Source organism: Typopeltis vanoorti, chromosome 22, assembly GCF_054136105.1.
Source record: "Typopeltis vanoorti isolate ZY-2024b chromosome 22, IOZ_Tvanoo_1.0, whole genome shotgun sequence".
NCBI classification, from domain to species: Eukaryota; Metazoa; Arthropoda; class Arachnida; order Uropygi; family Thelyphonidae; genus Typopeltis; species Typopeltis vanoorti.
Window position 1 is genome coordinate 73,353,174 of NC_143570.1, and position 24,803 is coordinate 73,377,976.

Below are 24,803 nucleotides of genomic sequence, written 5' to 3' on the forward strand. Positions count from 1 at the left end.
TTGTGTGCACAGTTATCAGGCATGTGCACTTCCTCTTTGACTTGCGTACTTGCACAGCTTAGAGGAAATATTTATGAATAGCATCAAGCAAACTACAGTAATGGATCAAAGTAGCAAAACTTATATGTTAATGGAGTGTTCCAACCTAAAGCTATAATCAAGCTTAAATAATTAAATTTTTATGTGCCAAAAGAGTAATAAAAAGACATTCCTGGACATGTGTTTTTGAAGAAAGAGATGATATGGTATTTGGTGATGGGCTTGATTGAATTGAAAATGCATAATTTGGGAAAATCTTGAGAAGAACAAATATGTGAATATAAAACACAAGTGGATTTTTAAAGTTAAGAATTAAAAAGTCTGAGAACTAACAAAAATTAAAGATCAAAAGGAACAAAGAGACTTGTGATATATACAAAGCCATCATCATGATGGTGTGGTGACTATTTTATGGGAATCGTCATCAGATTTTACAGGGTAAAATCCTAATCATTAATAAATTATTTGTTAAGCTTATCAGAAAATTAACAACTCTATTACAAATGCGATGTGCATCCTTGCCAGTGTCCCTGCATATCTGCAACTATCCTGAAGCTTTACCTTAATATCATATATTAAGTATTAAGCTCTGTAATACTAATATGATTTTTGGCTACTTTTAGAGTCTGTTAAGCAAAATGTTAGTGTTAACACAGGCAGTGAAATTCATCTACTAATAGTGGTGTCTAGTACCACAGAAGATTCATTATCCCAGAAGTGTGGATGAGATCCTCAAATTCTGCCCATATTAGTTCACCCCTAGATAGTTGTCTTTAGCCTGGTGGTTTAACTGAAGGCCAGTTGCTGTTGAGATTGTGTTGTGTGTGAATTTTAATCAAGTTGAAAATACTACTTTAATTTTGAATTCATTCCAATAGTTACTGCTTTTCATTTAATACATAAATGAAATTTCTTTTTGTAATACATGATGAATTTTTCTTCTTATGATAAAGATTTTGTAGTATATCATTTTCATCTTTACGAATTTTCTTTCAGGAAGGACTGTTGGATAGACAAGATTTTCTAACCTGGATTCTAGAATTGATAGAGAAAATAAAATCTCCTGATGATCCTATAATGAAAATTATCATGCCATTAGCATTACAGGTATCACTGAATTATCTGATTTCATTACAAACATAATTTTTTTGATGCTTTTACTATTTGTGTACAATATATGATGTTTGCAATCAATTCTTAGTATAGCAAACATGTATGGACCAAAGAAATAGCTTATTATATTGGACTGTTTGCTATAGTTAGGGAATTTACTAATATTGGTGTTAGCTTTTGGGAGAGTTAATCATTTGTTGTGGTTTTTACATTGTTACATCCCACTGTTGGGCAGGGCCTCTCCCAGGTTTTCCACTCTTCTCTCTCTCTCGCATGCCACTCACATCCAGTTGCTTCCCACTATTCCTGTGAACTAAACTTTCTATCTGACCTTTTGTCTTCCTCTGAATCTCTCTCTCTGGGAATCCAAACTTTAGTAAGGACTGTACATCATCTGTTATCATCGATCCTGGCCGCATGGCTAATCCATTTCCTCTTTATTTATCTGGCTTTTGAATAACATCAACAGTTTTTATGATATGTCTGATGTTGGAATTATTTACTGTCTGTGCTCTTTTAATTCCCTAAATACTTTTCTCCATTGCTTATTGGCATACTTTTTTTGTTTTTGTTTTTATTTTTTTTCAAGGACCAAGTTAGGGCACCACATGTCAATATGGGCAATATGATGTAATCCAACAACTTCGTTTTAAGAAAGAGATGAGCAAATTGTCCTTCATCCATTGGTTTAATCTCCAGTAATTAGAAATTATCCCACGCCTTGTCTATTCTAGACTGTATTTCTAGTTCTTATCTATTATTGAAGGATATTATTTGTCTCAGATAGGTATACTATGGCACATATTCATTGTGTTGTTACCATCTGTCTGATTTAGGTCAGGACTGGGTAATAAAGTCTCTGGCTCTCTTTGAACAGACTTTCATATTTCAGATTTTTTTCATGAATTAGGCAGATATCATTCAGACAGATTCTGTGTTCAATCATACTGTTTTGTTCAAGATTTATGAGATTTATGGTACTGAACTCCAGATGGATTAGATAGTAACCAAGGAAGAGGATAGAGATCAAGATCTATAAACATTGGCTGTATCTTTAGCCAATCTGTTTACAGATCTTGTTTTCCAAGCTGCGACTGAAGGAAGGTGATTCAGGGATTCAAATATTTTACCACATTACTAGGAGAGTCTTTAGATAGTTTGTGAATAATTTCAGCAAAAGTGGTGTTTGTAAATAGAGAGATATCAACAGAATTAACTACAATATCAGAAAATTGCACAGAAGTATCCTCAACCTTTCGAAAAATTGTGTAGAATTTTTGATAAATGATATGCCATGTCTGATGTGTATACTTAATAAATCCGAAAGTAATTTTGCTACATCTAGATGTAGAAGAGCCAGTACATGACACACTGGGTTTCACGGGGTACCCATCTGTATTTTTGGAGTTTGTATAAATGAGGAGACCTAGCAAAATAAGAGCATGGTTCTTTTAGAGTATTGTTTTCTCAACTTTTCTCAATAGCTTTATCATGAAATACAACAATTGTATCAATTGTTGAATTTCTTGGAGATAAATTCCTAGAACAAATTTTAGTCTTTCATGTTGAAAACCGAAGTAAATAAACTACATTTATTATGATTATTCATATCAGTTGTATCAATAACCGATATCATGTGTGGACAGTTCTACAATTGATATCGGTATATCAGTTGTAGAACCTGTCTCTTAGAAGGAGGGTGATTTTTATTTTTTTATATATATATATATATAATTGGCATTGTCTTTCTATCTTGATATTTTGCCTTCCATAAAAATTTTTTAATCTCAGAAATCACTTGAGTTAAAACAATAAATTCTTGATCACAATTTCCTCCTCAGACAGTTTTGAAAAACAAAGCATTAGTAAGAATTTTGTTGAATTTCTTGGAGATAAATTCCTAGAACATTTAGTCTTTCATGTTGAAAACTGAAGTAAATAAACACTACATTTATTATGATTATTCATTTCCTTTATACTAAGAGCTATATGTAAACAAAACTAAGTACAGGTATCCCTCGATTAATGCAGTTAATTAATCCCTCAATGTTACCACATATATCAAAATCATGTTAATCAAATTAATAATCAGTGGTAAAAATTACAATTCATCCATGATTAATTACTGTATTAATAATTCGTAGGAGGCTGCGTTGAGGAATGACGTCATCATGCTCACGCCATGAGGCATGCATGTTTTTGCGTGGTATATGTAACCCTGTGGAGCTCGCGCTGGTAAAAATTGCAGTGTAGTCGCAGTACATCTGAGAGATATATTCATTATTAGTATGTGCTAAAATGCAATAAAACATAAAGAAAAAACACTGCAAATATAATACGTGATGGTAAAAATTAAGTGGATATTGAATCCAACATTAGTTCATAGTCGAATATAGAAACTACAAGAGTTTCATGCTGAATACAGGTATCCCTTGATATATGCGGTTAATTAATCCTCGATGGACACCTCATATATATCAAAACCGCATTATTCAATGTTAAGAATCAATGGGAATAATTATAATGAATCCTGCAAAACATAAAAATTTAAACATCATTTATTTTTTAAGGAGACATGTATTATATATTTTATCTATACCTATTTGTTACATAAAAACTTATCTAAATATTCATTTTTTATAAAAACACTTATCTAACGTTAATTGAACAGTTGTAGCTTTTTTTTTTTTTCTCCTCCATGATTTTACTCTGCATACTCAAAGATGCAGATGACACTTTGCCTTGTTCGCGGTACTCATTCACTTTATTTAAAATGGCTCGTATAGTTGATTCACTAAAGCCTAGAGCTCTTCCGATGTTTGCTTTGCTTTCTCCGTTATCAAACCTTTTAATAATGTCAATTTTAGTATCCAAACTAATAAGTTTTCGTTTATTACTCTTTTTCAAGGCCATGGTTACATAATTTGAATTTTGAATTTGAAAGCTTTACATAATTTGAAAATTACATCATATGCAGATAGGCCATAAGCGTACATTGTAATACATATATGTCTGTACATGCCACTCTCTGCTGATAAATTGAAGCACTGAGACTGAGGCCAAGAGTGAGTTACTAACGTTGGAGCACAACTCGTACCACACGATCTAATCGGTTTCATTGACCAAGTCTAATGCTTTGCTTATTTTCAAATTTTTTGGGCCGCACTAATCGAATTTGATACTGCATCAAGTTTATGGTCACAATAATTTTTTGTGCACTAATAATTAGAACCGCATTAATCAAAGCCACATATATCAAGGGATACCTGTATATAGAAACTAAAATTTTTGGCGGATGCAAGCATAAGCAACCTTATGGGCAGCACGTAGTAAAGGTGGAGTAAGCTCCAGATCACTTTCCTTAGTATTTTCCATAATGTAAAGCACATCTCCTAGAGGGCATGTATGATAAATAAGCCTTTGGCTCTCTATTTCAGTAATACATGATGATGTATTTATTTTCAGTTACAATCTAGAAATTATTGAACAAAGAATAAAAAAAAAAAACCACAACTAAACTATACTGACATCGGAGGTCGCGGTATCTCTCAGATACGTTTTATTGTCAAATATCACAAACCTTTACATAACATGTGTTAAACCAAACTGACAAGCAAAAAACAGTGCGGAATATCATTCGTAACATATGAATGCTTAGCTACTCATGACCTCCAATCTATACACTGAATTGTGTAAGAATATTTATATTAAAAAATTTGCATGTATCTGTCAGATCAGCTGTGAACTCCGCAGGGTTAAAGGCGCGTTAACCAAAACCCTTGCCACGTATATCAAGGGATTGCTGCAATTAATTTCATCGCATTAATCAAATCCCGCGTTAAGCAAGGGATACCTGCATAGTACAGGGGTCGGCAACCTTTTTTCACCACAGATCCAATTTTGCAATTTGTATGTTCACCACTTAATGAGGGATCACAAGGGAGGGATTATATTAGTAAAAAAAGAAGGTTTATAAATAAAGTGCTAAGCATTTCAGAAAAAGAAAACCTTTATTCTTCTTATAAATGAATTTGAAAAAAATAGCACAAAAAATCGGTTAAATACTATTCCAAACTCAAATAAACATGTTTAAATCTCACATCTATATACAGATTATCACAAAAGTATGTAAATAATGAAAACATAAAATACATTATTATTATTATCATCTGATACCTCCAGGGAGTCAAGGACTCATCAAGGGAGGCTATAAACTACCAAAACCATTTATCATACCTTTCCTTAAATTCATTCACATTAGATGCATTCACAACCTGTAAAGGCAAATTATTCCATTCATTCACTGCTCTCTGGGAGAAAAACATAGCTCTTACCCCCTTCTTGACTGCAAATAAATTAACTTCCATGGATGCCCCTGTGTTCTCTCCCCACCTTCCTTATAACGAAAAATTTCATCAGTTGATATTCCAATGCTTTCCAAACTTCTGGATGTCAGGCCCCCCCCCCCCCTCGAAAAAAAATTGTAATATAGACATATATTATTATAATATTTATTGTATTTATATTCAATACAAAACATACATAGCGAATATTGCAAAAATCAAATGCAAATATTACATTTTTAGCATCTTACATACATTTGACATGGCACATTATCTCATATTTTTATATAGATAGATATATTGTTATTGTACATTTGCAGTACAAGCACATGAAATGCAAAACAATTAGTAATAAAGAAAGAATTAAAAACATGAAAGAAGTTTAATAACAATTTAATATGATGGATGCGTTTCAATATTGCTACACCAATATTAGGTGAAATATTTGAAACTGCAATTCTTAGATTTCTGCTTTGAAATGAAACTTATATGAATAAGCATATATTTACTAATATTCATTAAGTATCGAAATACGCAGGAAGCAAAATTTGTGAACCTGCACCAATGTGTGATTTTTTTCAATTAAAATATAAAAAGTAACCAAAAAGAAATAAATAATAAAAATTAAATACATTTCTTTTAAGATAAAAAAAAATCTACTTAGTCTTAAAAGATTTTAAATTTGTTTTCATTATTTCACGGCCCCCCTCAACAAAACCTACGGCCCACAGTTTGGGAAGCGCTGTCCTATAACACCAATTCAAAAGTTTATAGACCTCTATCATATCACGCCTCTTTCTCCTATTAACCAGAGTCTGAAATCCACATACTCGCAATCTGTCCTTATAATCTAAATCCCATAATCCAGATATAATCTCTGTAACTCGTCTTTGCACCCTTTCCACAGCTTCTTTATCCCCTTGGAACCTGGGAGACCAAATCTGCGCACAGTAATCAAAGTCTTATAAAGAGGCAAAATGACTTCCTTATCCTTACGTGTCAAGGTTCGTTTCAAAATCACAATTATCCTCTGAGTTCTATTTGCAACTTTTGCTGTGTGACCTTTGAATTTTAAATTCCTATCCATCAATATGCCAAGATCCCTTGCCTCTTCAGTTTCTTGCAGCATAATTCTGCTAATATAATATGCCGCTGGAACTCTAATCACGCTAAAGTGCATAACTTTACACTTACTAACATTAAATTGACAGCCATTTTCATTTGTCCAAATTTCCAGTCTATTCAAATCATTTTGTAATTACTGAATATCAGTGACATTCCTGATTGCCCTGCCTCTCTTCGCATCATTGGTAAACAATTGCACATCTCATATTAGATCCTTCCTGATGTCATTAATGTATAGATTGAACAATAATGGCACCCCCCAAGGACTGAACCCTGAGGTACATCACTGGTCACCTTAAATCTGGCAGATTCACACCCACTGTATACCACTTTTTGATATCTGTTTGTCAACCATTCCCTGATCCAAGTCAAGAGTTTATATTCCAATCCCATATTCTCCAGTTTATGCAACAACCTTTCATGTGCTATCCTATCAACTGCCTTAGAAAAATCCAACATTATTATAGTATATCCATTCCCTTTATCCAACTCGGCTGTAACATTGTTATAAAATATGAGCAAATTGCTTATCTACCCATTTCTGTATGTGAGTTCTTACCAACTTCTCTAAAATCTTCACTACCACACCAGAGATACTAATAGGTCGATAGTTAGACACATCAGTTTTTGCATCACTCTTGTGCAATGAACCTATCATACATTCCTTCCATTCCTGTGGTATCATTCTTGAGCTGAGACTCAAGTTATACAAATGTATGAAAGGCATAGCCAATTCAGCTGAACATTCCTTTAACAAACGGCAGTTTGTTAAAGGAATGTTCAGCATTTGTCAATAGGGCAGATATTCCATCTGTCCCTATTGACAAATTCTTATTCAGGTTATGCAAGAGCTCGTCAACCTCATTTTGATGGACCTCTAAGTCTTCATCTAACGTAGCAGTAGCATCATGTTACATACACCTGGTTGATATATCTTAGCAAATTGAGCATTCATTAACTGAACAATCTCCTTAGCTTCTGACACTCGTGTACCATCTGCATTCAATAAAGTTATTCTTCCACATTCATTCTTTCTTTTGCTTGCGACATAACAATAAAATTCTTTTGGATTGCCTTTAGCTTGCATGGCCAATTTCTTTTCATACTCCATTTTAGCTTTTCTCACAATACTCGTTACTTTTCTGGCTTGAGCTTTATATATTTCATAACTCCTCTCACTCTTATTCTCATGATATTCTTTCCACATTATCTTCGTCTTATGGATTTCTTGCTTAATATGGTTGGACATCCATTTCACTCTCAACCTATTTATTCTTCGAACACTAGGGATACATTCAGGTACTACCTCATTTAAGCACTTTTTCAAAGATTCCCATGCAGTGCTGACATTTTGATATGATAAATATATTTAAACAATTCTATAAAATGTATATACAAAATCAAAAATAGAAAATAATATACTATTTTAAATGTAATTTCAGTGACTTCCTCAGTTTTGTTTATCTTTGCACAGGATCTCTAAATTTGGTTATAATTGGAAACTTTTACACAAACTCAGAATTATCACATGTTAAATTTAAAATGTAATTCATTTGAGAAATGTATATTGACAAACCAAATACAGATAGTATAGCTACTGCAACTTTTTTCGTTGCTATAAATATTGAAGGAAATTTATCTCCATTTTGTTATAATTTTTGTTATATTTTTCTAGCTGCTTGAGCATTTCTTTAAATGTATTATTCCATTTGATTGAACTTTTAATTTCAGTCAGTTCTATTTTTAAATTACCATTTCATAAAAATTTGAAATAATGTAATATATGTGCAATTTTAGTTTCATCAAAGTCCTCTGGATAAATTATGAAACTAAATATAGCACAATGCGCAGTCAGATTTTGAAATCAATGTTCAAATTCCAATTTATATTTTCAATCTAATCATTTAAGAATTGTATGTTTAAAGTTTCAATTGGCTCTTGACTTTAACCATGAATTTATTTACTCTTTGAAAATATATAAACTGCGATGTATTGATGTCTTTTCCAAATAAAAATAGTTTGTTCACAAAACTTTTCCATTCTTGATGCACATACGAGATAGTAAGATTTTTACTCTGCAGAATAAGATAATAAGATTCAAATCATTGAAATAATTTATTATAGCCCAAGTTTATTAACCAAGCATAATTATCAATGAAAAGCCTTACAGAAAAGTTTTGCCTAATTCCTTTAAAAATATTTTAAAGTCATTAATAGAGGCTGCAAATTGACACAAAATTTTGTCTCTACTTAACCATCGAACTTCTGAATGTAGCAATAGATCGCCATATTCTGAGTCCATAGCTTCCAGTAAGAATTTGAATTGGCTATATGTGAGAGCTGAATATGCTTTGATTAAATTTATTATTTTTGTCACAATATTGATAACTTTCTTTAATTGTTTTATAGATGCTTTAGCAACACTCTTTTTTCATGAATTATACAATGAAATGATAAGATTTTATGACAAATTTCATTTTCTAAAAGTTTTGTAAATCCAATATTTTTGCCACACATGGCTCGGGCACTTGTCATTCATTACAGACCAGAGTTTCTTTAAATCTAATCTTCTTTCACAAAAATCTGTGAAACCCATAAATTTTTGAAAAATATCATATCCTTAAGTAGTAACAAACATTGCTGTTAATATGCATTTAATTTGGCAATAATGAGCCACTGTTGTCAACCAAGCAGTATTATTAATATCAATACTTTCATCAAGAGCAATACTGAAAACATCACATGGCAATAGATCATTTTTCATTTGCTCTTCAGTATTTTTTAACACATCATCGACTCTACAATGAACAGTACGAGCTGATAAAGGCATTTCGTTAATTCTCTCAATGATATTGTTTTGATTCTTAAAATCTCTAAAAAATTCCTCAGCACAGACAAAAGTATTTTTTAGAAAATCACCAGTCATAAAAGGCTTTCCATATTTTGCAATATATAGGGATGCAATAAAGCCAGCATTTGTTGGGCACTGGTCCTGGTTTATACATTTTTGCAAAGTTTCATTTTATCTCTTATAACTCAGTATACATCAATTTTTGCATGCTGATCTTTCTTCTATGCTGAATTTTCTCATTGAACTCAAATGCTTGGTTTCATAATAACGCTCAGTATTGTAAGTTTGACTTGTTAAACTTTCCATACATCAACTACACACAACCTTATCAAAATTTTCCGCAACACCATACTTTTCTTCCTACATATCTTGAAAATTCTTAGGTTTCTTTTTCTTTGTTTCCAACATGGATAAAAATAAATATTAATTAAATAAAGATATAATTTATTATTATATTTACAATAATACTTAGAAATTTTATGCAGATTTAAAATTACTAACAGCAGTAACCATTTGACTTACTATCAGCATAACATACATTGTGATGTGACTATACACACTGCTAACCACTGCATGGTTGATTCGTTTTCATATGAAACAGTTGCAAATGAATCATGTATTAATGAATGAAAGAATAAATGAATCTTGTTCATTCCTGTATACTATATGTCACTAATGAAGCATTGCTCTGTTTTAATGTGTACTATTTTCATACAGTGTTCATCTAAATCATTAAAAAAATTAAATAATTTAGAACTAAAGCTGCTATGAAGAGTTTCACAGCATCTTTAGTTCTTCATTATTTTGTTTAATAATCTTTGTTTTATTTTAGATCGAGTTGACTCTGTAAATAATCTGACAAGATATACATAGTACTCATTGGCAAAAAAAGAATGATTGATACACAAAATGCTGTTTAGTAAAGCACTTCATGCATAACAGAATTATCAAGGTTTTTGAGGGGAGTGGGGGAAATAAAAAAAAAAAAAAGAAGAAGAATCACATTATTCCCTGTGAAGAATGTAATTTACTTTTCATTGAATCCAAATACAGTCATACCATTATAATAAACTCATTCACTGTAACAAATTGTTAAAGAGCTGACCAAAATCCTGCAGTCAGATTATCATTCCAAAGGAAATTCATTGTCACAAACTCTCGATTATAACAAACACTTCTGGTAGTTGCCATAACATTTTCTGTAATGTGAATATGGTGTTGTGGGGTTTATATGAGTTTTGTTTGCTTTGCCACTTTCTGAGAATGTCTCTTTTTAATGTATACAACACACAAATCTGGCTTTTCACTGCTATCTTTATTCTAGCACACTGTTGCAGAAACATACTGAGTTGTCCTCATCCCTTTGAAGAATGGAGAGAGAGAGAGAGGACAACACAACCTGGTCACTTTCAGTGCTGCGAAAATACATTCTACTTTCTTTCCCATAACAAAGATTTCATTTCATCTCCTCTTACCTTTGGTAATATCCAGATAAAATTAAATGTTGCTTTTTTGTGCTGACACATCTTGAACTTTTCCTGGCACAAAAACATCACATCCATTCTCTGCTTCCCAAAAGCTTGCTGGAACTGATGTGCCAAAAAACCAGAATTCATCCAGAAGAGCACATCTTTGATTGATTCACAATCCTCCCCCCCTTTTTTTTTTTTTTGAAGACTTGCTTCATTTTCTGCTTCACAGAACAGTCATCTGTTTCTTCTTTATGTATTTTCTATAGATACTTCCATGAATATTGTTCCACTAAAGTGACATCTGTTATTCCTTTTCCATTTTTTTTGCTAAGCCTATGATAACACAAGCAGTGGCAACTCGGTACTCATTCATACTCAACTGCAAACTCATTGCACCTCTCCTCTTTGCCTCTCATTCATTTACTTCTTTACTCTGGCATAGTTTTCCTCACAGTGTTCTAGAAGATCACAATCATCAGCTGCTCAAAAAAATTTCAGTAGGATCCTCATTACCCATATCTATCATTAATGCCAATAAGTTCTGCAACCTATTGTGTGTGTGTGTGGGACTGATATGATGAATATTCAGTAGTTAGTGTACTCTATCTACTACATATTCATAGAACCAAGTTTAGCGTGGTAGATTTCACTATAGTTGCATTTGCTATAGTGAGAGCACACAAGCATGTATATATATTGGATAGCCATAATTAAAGAGTTGTTCAGAGCTCTGTAGCGAAAATGTATTGGATGAAATTCAGTCACACTTGGTGTCCGTACACTCTGGAACATGGGGTTTTGATTAAAAAAAAAAAAAATCTGTCACCAGCAGAAAATTGGTGCTAGAATTGCATAATATTGGCATAATCTCACTCACTGTTTGATGAAGTGGTGGATATAAGGAAGACTAAAATGGATTCGCATCATTCTGATAAGACTGAAGTGCTGTGGATCTCACCTTACCAGAACATACATTGCTATCAAGCATTACAAGCTTTACTATCAACAAGGTGGTAATGCTAATGCTGCACTTCGAGAATTCTGGCGTTTGAAGGATAGGAGAAAAGATTCATCAACAGTAATGTTCAGTTGCTCCGTCTCCTCATGTCTGAGGACTTCTGACACTTTCTATCTGTTTTCTGAGAAAATGGATTCACATCATTCTGATAAGACTGAAGTGCTGTGGATCTCACCTTGGTCTTGAGCATCCTCTTTTTCCTTCCACTTTGTCCTGGATGATAAGTTTTTCCTGGCTTGAAATGTGACTGAAATATTTGAGAATTGTTTCATTTACATCACATAGCTTCCTCTTGATTTTTAATTGGCTTATTATACTTTCATTAAACCTTTTGTCCATCCTGGAGACTCTCAACATTCTTCTCCAGCATCACATCTCAGTGCTTTATCTCGTCCATATCTTTTTTTGCTGAGTGCCCAAGATTCAGCACATCATCATCAAATTCCTGACATGTACCCTCAAGGGGGTGTACAGGATATGATAGTACTACATGAAAAATTTACGTCATTACTAACTTCCTATCTGCAATTTTCCTCCAAATCAGTCTGTTACTTGTCAAGACTCCAACATTTTCAGATCTTATATTTCTATCGTCTAAGGCACTTTGTACCATATCAATCCACCTATATCTCGGTCTTCCTCTGGTTCATTTTACTGCCAACCTGGCAGAGAACACTTGTTTTGCTAATCTTTCCTTGCCCATTCTGTTTAAGTGACCATACCACCTGAAATTAGCTCTGCTAACACATTCCTGGATGCTGACAATGTCAAGTTCCTTCCTAATATCCTCATTTTTAATATGATATTGCCATTGATGCCATCTGTTCATGCCTCGAATCTTTCTCAGGACTCTCATCTGCTGTCTCTAGTCTTTGGTCAAGTGTTTTACTTCTGACCCAGTTCTCAGATCCATAAGTTAAAACTGGTTTGAACACTGTTTTGTATACAGCTAATTTAGTGTTCTGACTAATTTCTCTCTTATTCCACATGAATTTATTCAGTTGACTGCCTACCATACCAGCTTTGTTGTTTCTGTTGTCTATTTCCTTATTTAATTTACCATCTTCACTAAAAATTGTACTTAAGTAGCTGAAATGTTTTACTTGTTCCACAGGTTCCCCGCTCACAACGCAGTTGACATTTTCAACAATTCTACCTATTTTCATTGTCTTTGTCTTTTAATGCTGACCTTCATACCATATCTATTACAACAGTTATTCAATTTAGTCAGAGAATCTTGCAAACTTGTAGAGGTTTTATTTAGAAGTATAACATCGTCTGCATAAAGCAAAGAGCTGACATTAACATCTCCAATTCTGACATCATGTTTAATACCACTTTCCTTCATAATGTGATCCATATAGATAATGAATAACAGAGGGGATAATGTACATCCTTGTCTCACACCAGATTTAACATTAAACCATCTTCCTGTATATGCTTCAATTCTAACTGCTGACTTACAACTCAAATAAAGACTACCGTATATTATCGCGTATAATGTGATCCACGTATAATGCGAACTAGAAATTTTGTTTGAAATCTTTGAAAACAGATCACATTATAGTCCACGTATAATGTGATCTGTTAATCTTGTTCCATAACATTATAAATAATACAATACAAATTAACGAAAGAAATATTTATTTTAAAACAAAATATCAAAATACAAGACGAATTAACGAAAAAAATATTTATTTTAAAACAAAATGTCAAAATACAAGACAAATTAACGAAAGAAATATTTATTTTAAAACAAAATGTCAAAACACAATACGAATCTTCATCTTTTGAGTCTTCAAACATTTAATTTATAAATTCATCTGTAGGGATTGCGTCATCAGTGTAGCAGTTGTCATCATCGTCTTCATGCTCTCCAATTTGTTGTGCATCATCCTCGCTTTTGTATATGACGTGATCTTCGGATCCATCCATTGAATTACTTATTCCACATTTAAGAAATGAGCATTGAATCATTTCAGATGGTATCGAATCCCATGCTTCTTTAACCCAGCTGGTGACTAGGATAATCTCAGGCTTCTGAAAATTCCCACCCTTTGTCATCTTCACCAAACTAGATGACATCCATTCTCTCCATTTTTCACGTAAGTGATCTTTAAATGACTTATTCAAGCTGACATCAAGTGGCTGCAAAACGGAAGTTAGACCACCCGGTATGACTGTTAGGTCTGTACGTAGCTCATGTGCTTTCTCTTTGCTTGCCTCTGTTAAATGCGCCCGGAACATATCCCAGACTAGCATGCTTTGTTGACATAACAAACGACCCTGATGTATGTTCCATGCTTGATCCAGCCACAATTGTACACCTTCTTCATCCATCCAACCTTTCTGATTGGCGCAAACAATTACACCTGGTGGAAATTTCATATGCTTCGGAATTTTCTTCCTTTTAAATATCACTGTTGGCTTTAATTTGGTTCCGTCTGCCATGCATGCTAGAACAACGGTAAAATGCGTTTTTTCATGTCCTCTTGTTTTTATGAAGACACCCTTTTCACCAACTGAGTTTACTGTTTAATTCCCAGGCATATCAGAGTACATGGGCGTCTCATCCATATTGCCAATTTTGGGAAAGTTCATATCCGTGACACTTCCATAATTTTGTGATAAATTTATGGAAGGACTGCACTTTTTCTCAAGCTGCTTTGGTAACTTCTGTGCAATTTTTGTTTGGTGTCGTAATGTTAATGCTTTGCGTTCCATAAATCTGTTGCACCACCCAGGCTAAGCAAGAAAAGATGAAATACCTGGTGTGTCCTTGAACTTACCATTCTTGAGTTGTAGAGCTCGAAAACGAATTGCATTTCTTGTTACTATAATGCCATCTTGTCGTTGCGTCAAAATCCATTAATTTAGCTCTTCTTCAAGTTCTGGAAGGGATGCTACATCTCCACGAGTTTTGGGGATTTTTTCAAGATTGTCTTTTTACTTACGTCAAAGTCTAATATTACTCTCTGCTACACCAAATTCTCTCATAGCAACACTGTTATTATGTTCTTCTGCAAACTGCACGCCATACAATTTAAATCCTGCTTCAAAAGATGAACGTTTACATTTCTGTTGGCTCATTTTCAGGCTAGGTTTGTTTAACAAATAATATTTAAAATGAACTGTGGTTAAACCAATATACCTAACTGTGCTCTATCTCACTGTGCTCTATCATTCGGCGATGGAGAGTGCATCATATCTGCACATAATGCCAGTAATGTAAGTAGCTTTATGCACAGATACGATGTGCGCTCGGTCGCTGAATGCGAGTGGGTCAAGTAGATTTGGTTGCATAGGATTAAGTAGTATATGTTGTGTGTTTTCGAGTCTAATAAGATGTTATATTTTTTAGGATCCGCATATAATGCGAACTCCTAATTTTAAGTAGTATTTTTTACCATAAATTTTTTGCATTATATGCGATAATATACGGTAAGTATTGCTTGATATAATGCCCCATTGACACCATATAACTGTACGTATTGAATAGCTTCTCTCTTGGCACCTTGTCATATGCCTTTTCCAAATCTACAAAACTTAAATACAGATCTTTTATATTCCCATTGCTTTCTCGACTATTTGTCGTAAAGTGAAGATCTGATCCTGACAGCCTCAAATCCTGGGAAATACCTCTGTAATTCTCACATTCAGTTTTATTTCCCTTTTTATATATGGGTACTATTAGAGCTCTACTCCAATCATTGGGAATTTGTCCCTCTGTCCAAGCTTTCTAAACTATGCAGTGCAGCCACTGTAAGACTTTTATACCACCATATTTCAGCATTTCTGGTCGAATATCATCTACTCCTGCTGCCTTTCCACATTTTAAGCCTTTGATGGCTTTTTCTACTTCAAGTATGGATATGTATGCCTGTTGAGTGTTTTTTACCACTGTGCTATCACTGCTTGTTTCATTTAGCAATTTTTCGAAGTAATTACTCCATACTTCAAGGATATCTTTTTCTCCTGTTTTCTTGTCACCTTTATCATCTCTGACTCCTTTTACAGCACTCTTTCCTCCATTTCTAAGCTTCTACAACAACCTCCAGAATATCTTGCCACCTTCTTAATATTTATTTTCTATGTTCTTGCCAAAGTCCTCCCGTGACTTTTGTTTAGCTAGTTTTACACAGTGTTTTGCTTTCTTACATTTGTCCCTGTATTCTCTAAGAGCAAAAGCTGACTTATTTGCCAGGAACTTTTGATATGCTTTTTTCTTTTCTTTCACTGCCTCTTTAACTTCCTGTGTCCACCATGGAGTTCTGATTTTTCTATCCTCGCAGACAACCTCACCACATGCCTCTCTGGCTGAATCAATCAGGGTTTTCTTCAAGGCTTGCCACTGAATCTTCCAAGGAATCTCCAAGGTTTTGTTCCTGTTCTCAAACGCTTTCATTTTTTTCTTCAATAATCTTTGTATATTTTACTCTACAGTTCACATCTGAGAACTGCTCAACTTTTATTCGCTTTAAAACTTTCTTACATGTTATTCTTTTCAATATGAAATTCAATTTTATCCTACTCAAGACTAAATAGTGATCGCTTCCAATTTCAAGATTCAGCACCATAAATGAAAATCAAAAACACCAAGCTATTCACCAATCTTGATTTAGTGGTGATAGAGATATTTCTGTCTTTCCATATTTTCTGCAATTGCACCCTTGCTGGCCTTGCCATGGTAATTCTTTTAATTTCTGATTGACATCTACTGTTGATGCTTATTAGAGCTCCAAGGTAAATGAATTCATCTACCTTCTCGAAGCCAATGTTGTGAGTGAAATTGTCATTTCATCTATAGCAATACAATATATGCATGATAATAACAAATCTTAGAAAAATTATCTTATGATTTGAAAATAGTGAATCTTTAGTAGTGAGGCTAGGATGAGGTGCAAACGGATTATTCCTCAAAAAGTTGACTAAATTGCAAATACTGTCATGGAACATGGAATGAATAATGCACAAGGGTCCAGCAGTGCTCGGACAATGTCAAGGCAACTAGACATACCATACGCAACTATGTGGAATATCCTTCGTCAAATACTGAGGTTTTCTCCTCAAAGATTTCCCATACTCAAGCTTTGCTTCATGATGATGCAGAAACTCACTTTGCCCTGATGTTCTTAGTTCTAATGGAAGTGGATGAAGCATGGCTGTGAAAGATCTTGTGGAGTGATGAGGCACATTTTTATCTGAACAATAGGGTTAACTCATATAATTGCTGTATTTGGACTGCGAATAACCCTCTTGTATTCCATCAGACCCCTTTATCGTACCGAAACTCACAGTGTGGTGGGTGTGGTTTCACTGCATCGTTTATTATCGGTCTGTACCTTTCTGAAGAAATTTCACTTGACAGGACCAGCGTGTACTGTCTATGCTGTTGGGTATTGAGAGATGCTGCACAACTTCGTTGTTCTGCAACTGCAACCACAAAAATACCTTGACTCTACTATATTCAAGGTGGATGGAGAACCACCTCACATTGGATTGCCGGTACAGCAAATGTTATGTAAACATTTCATAGAACATAGAGTGATTAATCCTGCATTTCCCACAGCATGGTGCCACCTCGTTCGCCTGATCTCAAATCCTGTGACTTTTGGTTGTAGGGACAATCTGAAATGCGTGGTGCATGAAAGACATGTTCCTGAATTAGCAACCTTAAAAGACAGAACAACATAGCTTGTGAAGCAAATCAATACAGATCTGTTGCGTTCCGCTGTAGAAAATGTCATTCACAGAATGCAGTTCTTAGAACATCTCAAGGGAGGTTAGATGTAGTTCAATATATTGAACTACATCTAACACAAAAATTGATTTGATGTTTCTCTTCTAGCCATTGCTGTTTAATTAATCCCAAACCACATGCTTATAGCACCAAATTCCTCTTGTGGCAGAATTGTGTACTCTTTTTATCTTCTTGATGTAGAGTGTACTTACATCAAGTTTGTTTGAATTTCATCAAGTACATTTTTTGCTACATGGCTCTGAACACCTCCTCTTTAATTATGGCCACCCTGTACATATTAAAAAATTCATTTCAACAATACAACAATCTTAGAATGAACTTTTGATTAACAGTATTAGGAAATAGTTGCTACACAATTTTTCTTAAATTCAGTTGTACTACTTTTTCATTATACAAATCTTAACACATAATTTTCTTATTAAAAAAAAAATAATAATAAATAAATTCTCAAACCAGTAACCAACAGTAAATTTTAATTCTACGTGAGAGACCAGTGGTGATAACTGACAAATTTCCTGCTTTGAATAATGATATTTTTACTTAATATGAACACGTTTCCTAAATGTTTGTCTGAGCAAACATTGCAGTAGATTTTATATTTTTTGCAACTTTAAAATATGAAAAGGGCAGATTATAAAATTATGATCTTTCTTACTTTTAAATACGTGCATATTTCATAATGTAGTATTTTGTGTGTGTGTATATATATACATATATATATATATATATATATTAAAATGTGGCTGTATATGTATGTATTACTCAAATAATTTTTAGAAATTACTTTCTCTCTGTTAATGCAACCATTTTTGGAATTATAACATGCCAAATGGTTAGAGAACTTGGGATCTTAAGATGTACTTTGTCACTTTTGATAATGATATGGTGCAGTTAAATAAATTTGTTTTGATCACACCTTAGATGTGAGTCAAAAAATTTACATAAAACAATGAACAGTTTTGTGCTGAAATATATGAACTGTGAATTGTTTGCTTATAAAGTAGTAGTTCATGTATTTCAGTATCCAACTATTCATTGTTTTGAATATGTAATTATAGGTTTAGATGTTAGTATTTATTTATAATAGTGCTAAACACTGTTTATGAGTAACCACCAACATCTAAATTAGTCATACCACATTACAAAATGGCATAAATAGCAAAAGAAGAAAAAAAATAATAATTTATTTAGTTACTGATATTTTGCTAGTTTTCAAAGTAGTATTTTCAGAGCACAAGTTACATCTGCAGGGAAGCTTGGTGAAGAACAAACTGGATTCTGATCATGACAGCCTCTATTTGCAGGCCAAATAGAGGCTGTCGTGATCAGATTTTCAAAATTTACGACAAATAGTTGAGAAATCATGGGAATATAAGAAATATTTGTATTTAAGTTTTATTGACCTGCAAAAGGCATATGACAAGGTGCCAAGAGAAAAGCTATTCAAAATGCTACTATTATATTCTTTAGAGAAACTTGTGACATTAAGATTATAACATATAGACACGTTTACACAAGAATATTATATTTTCAGTGGCTACATTGATCATTCAAAAGTAGAATGAGCTACGTGATGTTATATTGCTAAGCATTAAAGAAAGGAAAACCTTTTTTTTTTTAATTTACTTTAATTTAATCATTACTCTGATAAAAAAATGTTTTCCTCTCTTTAATGCTTAACGATATAACATCACGTGGCTCGTTCTACTTTTGAATGATCAATTGTTGGTATTCCACCTTGTTACAAACTGTTCCTATGTAGCCACTGAAGATAGTCTGTTATTTTCAGACTGAAATATTTGACAAATTAAAATATAATATTCTTGTGTAAACGTGTCTATATATTATAAGCTACTGTTATATGGTGTCAATGAGGCATTATATCAAGCAATACTTAGTCTTTATTTGATTTTTAAGTCAGCAGTTAGAATTAAAAGAAATACAGGAAATAGTTTGATGTTAAATCTGGTGTGAGACAAGGATGAACATTATCCTCTCTGTTATTCGTGATCTGTATGGATCACATTATGAAGGAAATCAGTATTAAACCTGATATCAAAATTTGAGATGTTAATCTCAGCTCTTTATTTTATGCTGATGATGTTACACTTTTAATTAAATCCAGTACAAGTCTGCAAAATTCCCTGACTAAATTGAATAACTGTTGTAATAAATTTGATATGAAAATCAGCAATAACAAGACAAGCACAATGAAAATAAGCAGAAATATTGAAAATGTCAACTGCATCGTGAATGGAGAAATAGAACAAGTGAAACATTTCTGCTACTTAGGCACAATTTTTAGTGAAGATAGTAAATTAAATAGGGAAATAAACAACAGAATCAACAAAGCCAGTATGGTAGGAAGTCAATTGAATAAATTTATATGGATTAAGAGAGAAATTAGTCAAAACAATAAATTAGCTGTATACAAAACAGTGTTCAAACAAATTTTAACTTATGGATCTGAAAGCTGGGTTAGAAGTAAAACACTTGACCAAAGACTAGAGACCACAGATATGAGAGTCCTGAGAAAGATTAAGGGACTAAACAGATGGCATCAATGGCAGTATCATATTTAAAATGAGGCTATTAGGAAAGTACTTGAGACTGTTAGCATTCAGGAATGTGTTAACAGAGCTAATCTCAGGTGATATGGTTACTTAAACAGAATGGAGAGGAAAGATTAGCAAAACTAGTGTTCTCTGTCAGGTTGGCAGGAAAAAGATCCTGAGGAAGACCAAGATATAGGTGGATTGATATAGTAAAAAGTGCCTTAGAAGACAGAAATATAACATCTGATAATGTTAGAGTCTTGAGAGATAACAGAGTGATTTGGAGGAAAATTGTCGATAGGAAGGTACTACTGATGTATGTTTTTCATGGAGTATTATCATAATATCCTGTAATATCATTAAGGATACAAGTCAGGAATTTGATGGTGGTGATGTTTATCAGAATTGCAATTTTTTTGCAGAATTGGTAACTGAAATTATTCAGTTTCTGATTCTTCTGAAAAACTATTTAGTTTTAAATGTGTAAGATATGCAGCAGGTGGCCTAAAAATGCACAGACTCTTTGGTTGTGCTTTATTAATCTTTTCTTTAATTTAATAATTTTATAATTAAGAGTAAATGTTACAATAAAGATTAGATAGACAACCATTATGTATTTTATGTTTAAATGATGCATGAAATCACTTTTTCAAAATGTCTTCCATTCACATCAAGGGATTGCTGACATAAGTGAGAAATTATTCTGTAAATAACAATTAACATACCTCTTGTAATTGTGAGGCAATTCTCTTTGATTTTCTTGATGTAACTGTATGTGTTATGATTTTATGGCATAAACTGTGAGATATTCCCATAAGTAAAAAAAAAAAAAATCTCCACATATTGTGTATGCGGTTTTTTTCCCCTCCTCTTTGTGCATGCAATCTTCCCATTTTCACCATTTATAAATTGTTCCCTCCATTCCATGTGGTTTAACTCTGAATTTCAAAATAAAAAAAAGAAAACACTTAAAACTATACTACAGATCAAACTTGTTTTCTAAATTAACTTAACAACCATTAACGCATTAAGAGATTGAACTTTCTAGCGTATTATTTTTATTACTATTATCATATGACCTCCATGGAGTCAGAGACTCATTGAAGGTCCACACTGTTGCGCACAATGCTCATCCACCCATGCCCTAAACGGATTCAGTGTGCCTACATTCACAACACATTCAGGCAGTTCATTCCACTCATTAATTATGCTCCATGTAAAGAACCTACTCCTCACTAATCTGCTCACATCCTCCTTATGCAGTTCCCACATGGCCTCTTGTTCTACCCACTCCCCTCTCCTATTCCTTGAAAAATCTCTTCCATTTCAGCCTGGTAACAATTCCTGACTAGCTTATATGTCTCAATCATATCCCATCCCCCTCCTCCTATTCATGAAGCTTTGCAATTTACATTCCCTCAATCTGTCCTCATACTCCACATTCCAAAGACCACCGTTGTGAATCTTCTCTGGAACCTTTATAACATATCCTCATCACTATGAATATAATGATATATATTATAATATATATATGTAATAATATATCTGTATGATTATTACACTGCATGACAAAATTAACAAAATTCTTAGAAAATATGGTGCAACTCATGCAATTTTAATGAAGCAAGACACGTTTATGGCAGTGTACTATAGCATAATAATGAAATGAACGGACACGGAGAAATGTAACACAGGCATAAGGAATATTATGTTGGGATGTATAAGAATTATCATAAAGATTGTATTCAGAATTCAACACAATATGCTTGAAAATATGGTCAAATTACATCAGTACTACATATGATTTCCTCTAACTTCTGAACAAGCTTGAGAGTGGTAGACCATGCTCGATATAAGGATGTCTATAAGATTCTGTGGCAAGAACTCCCTTTTTTCTGCTTAAACAGACTTTAGCTCATCAAGCGATTGAAGCAGTTATTAAATCTGACCAAGCATGCAATGCATGTTCAATCAGATTTACATCTAATGATCATGCTGGCTATAGCAGTCATTGGATATTTTCTCAAGATACTGCTCTACCACTTGAACTCTATTGGCAGGCATTGTTAGGCATAAATAGAAAATCTGGGCTAATTGCACTCCTGCAAAATCACACATGGGATTTGAGAATTTATTCTTTGTACTTCTGCACAGGTACTTTGTTACTATCATAAACATAAAGAGGGTTGTGGCCATTGATCATTATTCTGTCCCACACAAGAAGACCACCTCTACAGTAAGTGCCTTCCCCCCCCCCCACATTCCTCATTCTCAGATAGACAATATTTAGAATCCATTTATATGCTGAAACAGATCAACAAATAGAACTGTAAGGGTGCCATATGTTCATGACACAAGTTTCAATGAGCTCTGTAGTGGTTGATGGTTTGGGATACAAACCACTGTCTTCCTTGTATAGAGTCCACTTGAACTGAACTTTCTTAACTTGGTTTGGTTGGAATGTTTTCACCTGTGGCTGCAACAACTTCAAGAGGCAGTAGTTATAGGACATTGTAGGGTACCATCTTGTCATTAGAGCCTGATAGTGAGTCTGTTCTGCTTGACTTAACCCTGAGGCAACCTTGACCACCTCTTCTTGTAATGGTTCCTGTCTCTGAAATTGTGTCAATTTGCCATGATGACACTTCGTGACACTTTAAGCCAAGAGCAGGTGAAGGTGACACAACATACCACCTTCACCTGTGGCTGCCTGGCTTCAAGTTGTCAAATGGGTCACAATCTCAAAAAATAACCTAAATGATGATGACTTGCCATCCTGAAGATACTAGAGATATGACTTGACCCATTGAGCAAGCCAAAAATGGAAATGCAGTTACGTGGTTGTCATTATTCATATTTTTGTAGGCATGAATAATTTGCATTTTGTGTAGGCCTGCTGAGTAGTAGAAAAATTTCTATTGGATACTTTGAATTTGCATGCCAGAATGCCTATTATATCAGTTGATTACCTTTGGAGATACTGTTATAAATGAAATATTCATGAAAAACATTTTGCTTTGTTAATTTTGTCAAACAGTATATAAATGTATTAATATGTTATGAAATGGTGACTTATTTGTATATTTCATATTTGCAGTATGTTGATGAATTCGTACATTCCGAGCTGTTATCTCGTCGTCTTGCCTATCACTGTTCCAAAAAATTAAGTTTACTAATAAATGAGTACAGTATCAGCTCACCACGATGCCAGAGTCCTTTACTGACCTCTCCAGCAAGGTATGCATTATTTTGTAACATTTTGTTCATGGCATAATATTTTTTAATTTTTTTATGAGGATCTTGAATTTATTTTATTTTATTATTTTTTCTTTTTATTTGATATATAGTCAGTCCATGTCCCCTTCTCCAACACAGTTATCACTTACTCCTCTTACTGCCAGTTTTGTGGAGTTGCTTAATTGTTCACACCATCGGAGCATAGTTCTGGGCCTTTCAGCTATTCTTCAGGTATATCTTTCATGTGATTAATTATTGTTATATATACATCAAATAAATAGATCATACCTCTGATAGTATTGATTATCATTTTACTCTAATTTTAGTAAATACGTGATGTGAACTATTTTTAGTAAAATATGTTTTAGTATTTAAAAAAAAATTTTTTTTTTACTAATTTTAAGATTATTATTATTAAGAGACCTCCCAGGAGTCAGCAACTCATTGAGGGAGGCCATACTATTCACACCAACTGTCATACCTGTTCTGGAATTCGTTCATGCTACTTGCACACACAACATCCAACGACAATCCATTCTAATCACACGCTACTCTATGAGAGAAAACTCTAGTCCTAACTCCCTTCTTGACAGCATTCATTCTCAACTTCCATGGATGCCCTTGCATCCTTTCCCCACCCTCAATAAAATGAAAAATTTCATCAACTGAAATCATCTATGACCCTTTCAGAAGTTTGTAAGTCTCAACATGTCATCCCTCTTTCTCCTGTTTGCTAGTGTCTGCAGTCTACAAATTCTCAATCTGTCTTCAGAATCAGTATCCCACAATCCTGATATCATTTTTGACACCCTCCTTCGCACTCTCTCCACTGTATCAGAATCACCACAGAAAGCAGTAGTCCAAGTGAGGTCTTATCAAGGCTTCGTTAAGAGACAAAATTACTTCCATATCTTTACATGTCACGATTCATTTCAGCGTTGTCGTTATTCTCCATATTGTATTTACAATTTTTTACTATATATGACCCTTGAACTTCAACTTCCTATCTACTAAAATTCCAAGATCCCTAGCCTCACCAGTTTCTTTAAGCATAATCCCACCAATATAATACATGACATTGGATATCTGATCACACCAAAGTGCATGACTGTACATTTACTACCATTGATGTGACAGCCATTTTCACATGCCCAAAATTCCACTCTATTCAAATCGTTCTGCAGGTACTGCATATATCAGCAGCACTCCTGATTACCCTATCTATCTTTGAATCATCAGCAAATAGCTGTATATCACATGTCAAATTTTTCTCAATGTTATTAATGTAC

General features: G+C 33.6%; 1 protein-coding gene across 1 annotated transcript in view; it reads left to right on the top strand.

The window, feature by feature from the left end:
- kto (mediator complex subunit kohtalo) overlaps positions 1–24,803 on the top strand; it is a 693,083-nt gene that overhangs the window by 115,607 nt on the left and 552,673 nt on the right. The window contains exons 8-10 of the mRNA XM_090412482.1: positions 1,036–1,146; positions 23,375–23,514; positions 23,625–23,745. Coding sequence (XP_090268608.1) covers positions 1,036–1,146; positions 23,375–23,514; positions 23,625–23,745 — 372 coding nt within the window. The remainder of the gene's footprint in view (positions 1–1,035; positions 1,147–23,374; positions 23,515–23,624; positions 23,746–24,803) is intronic.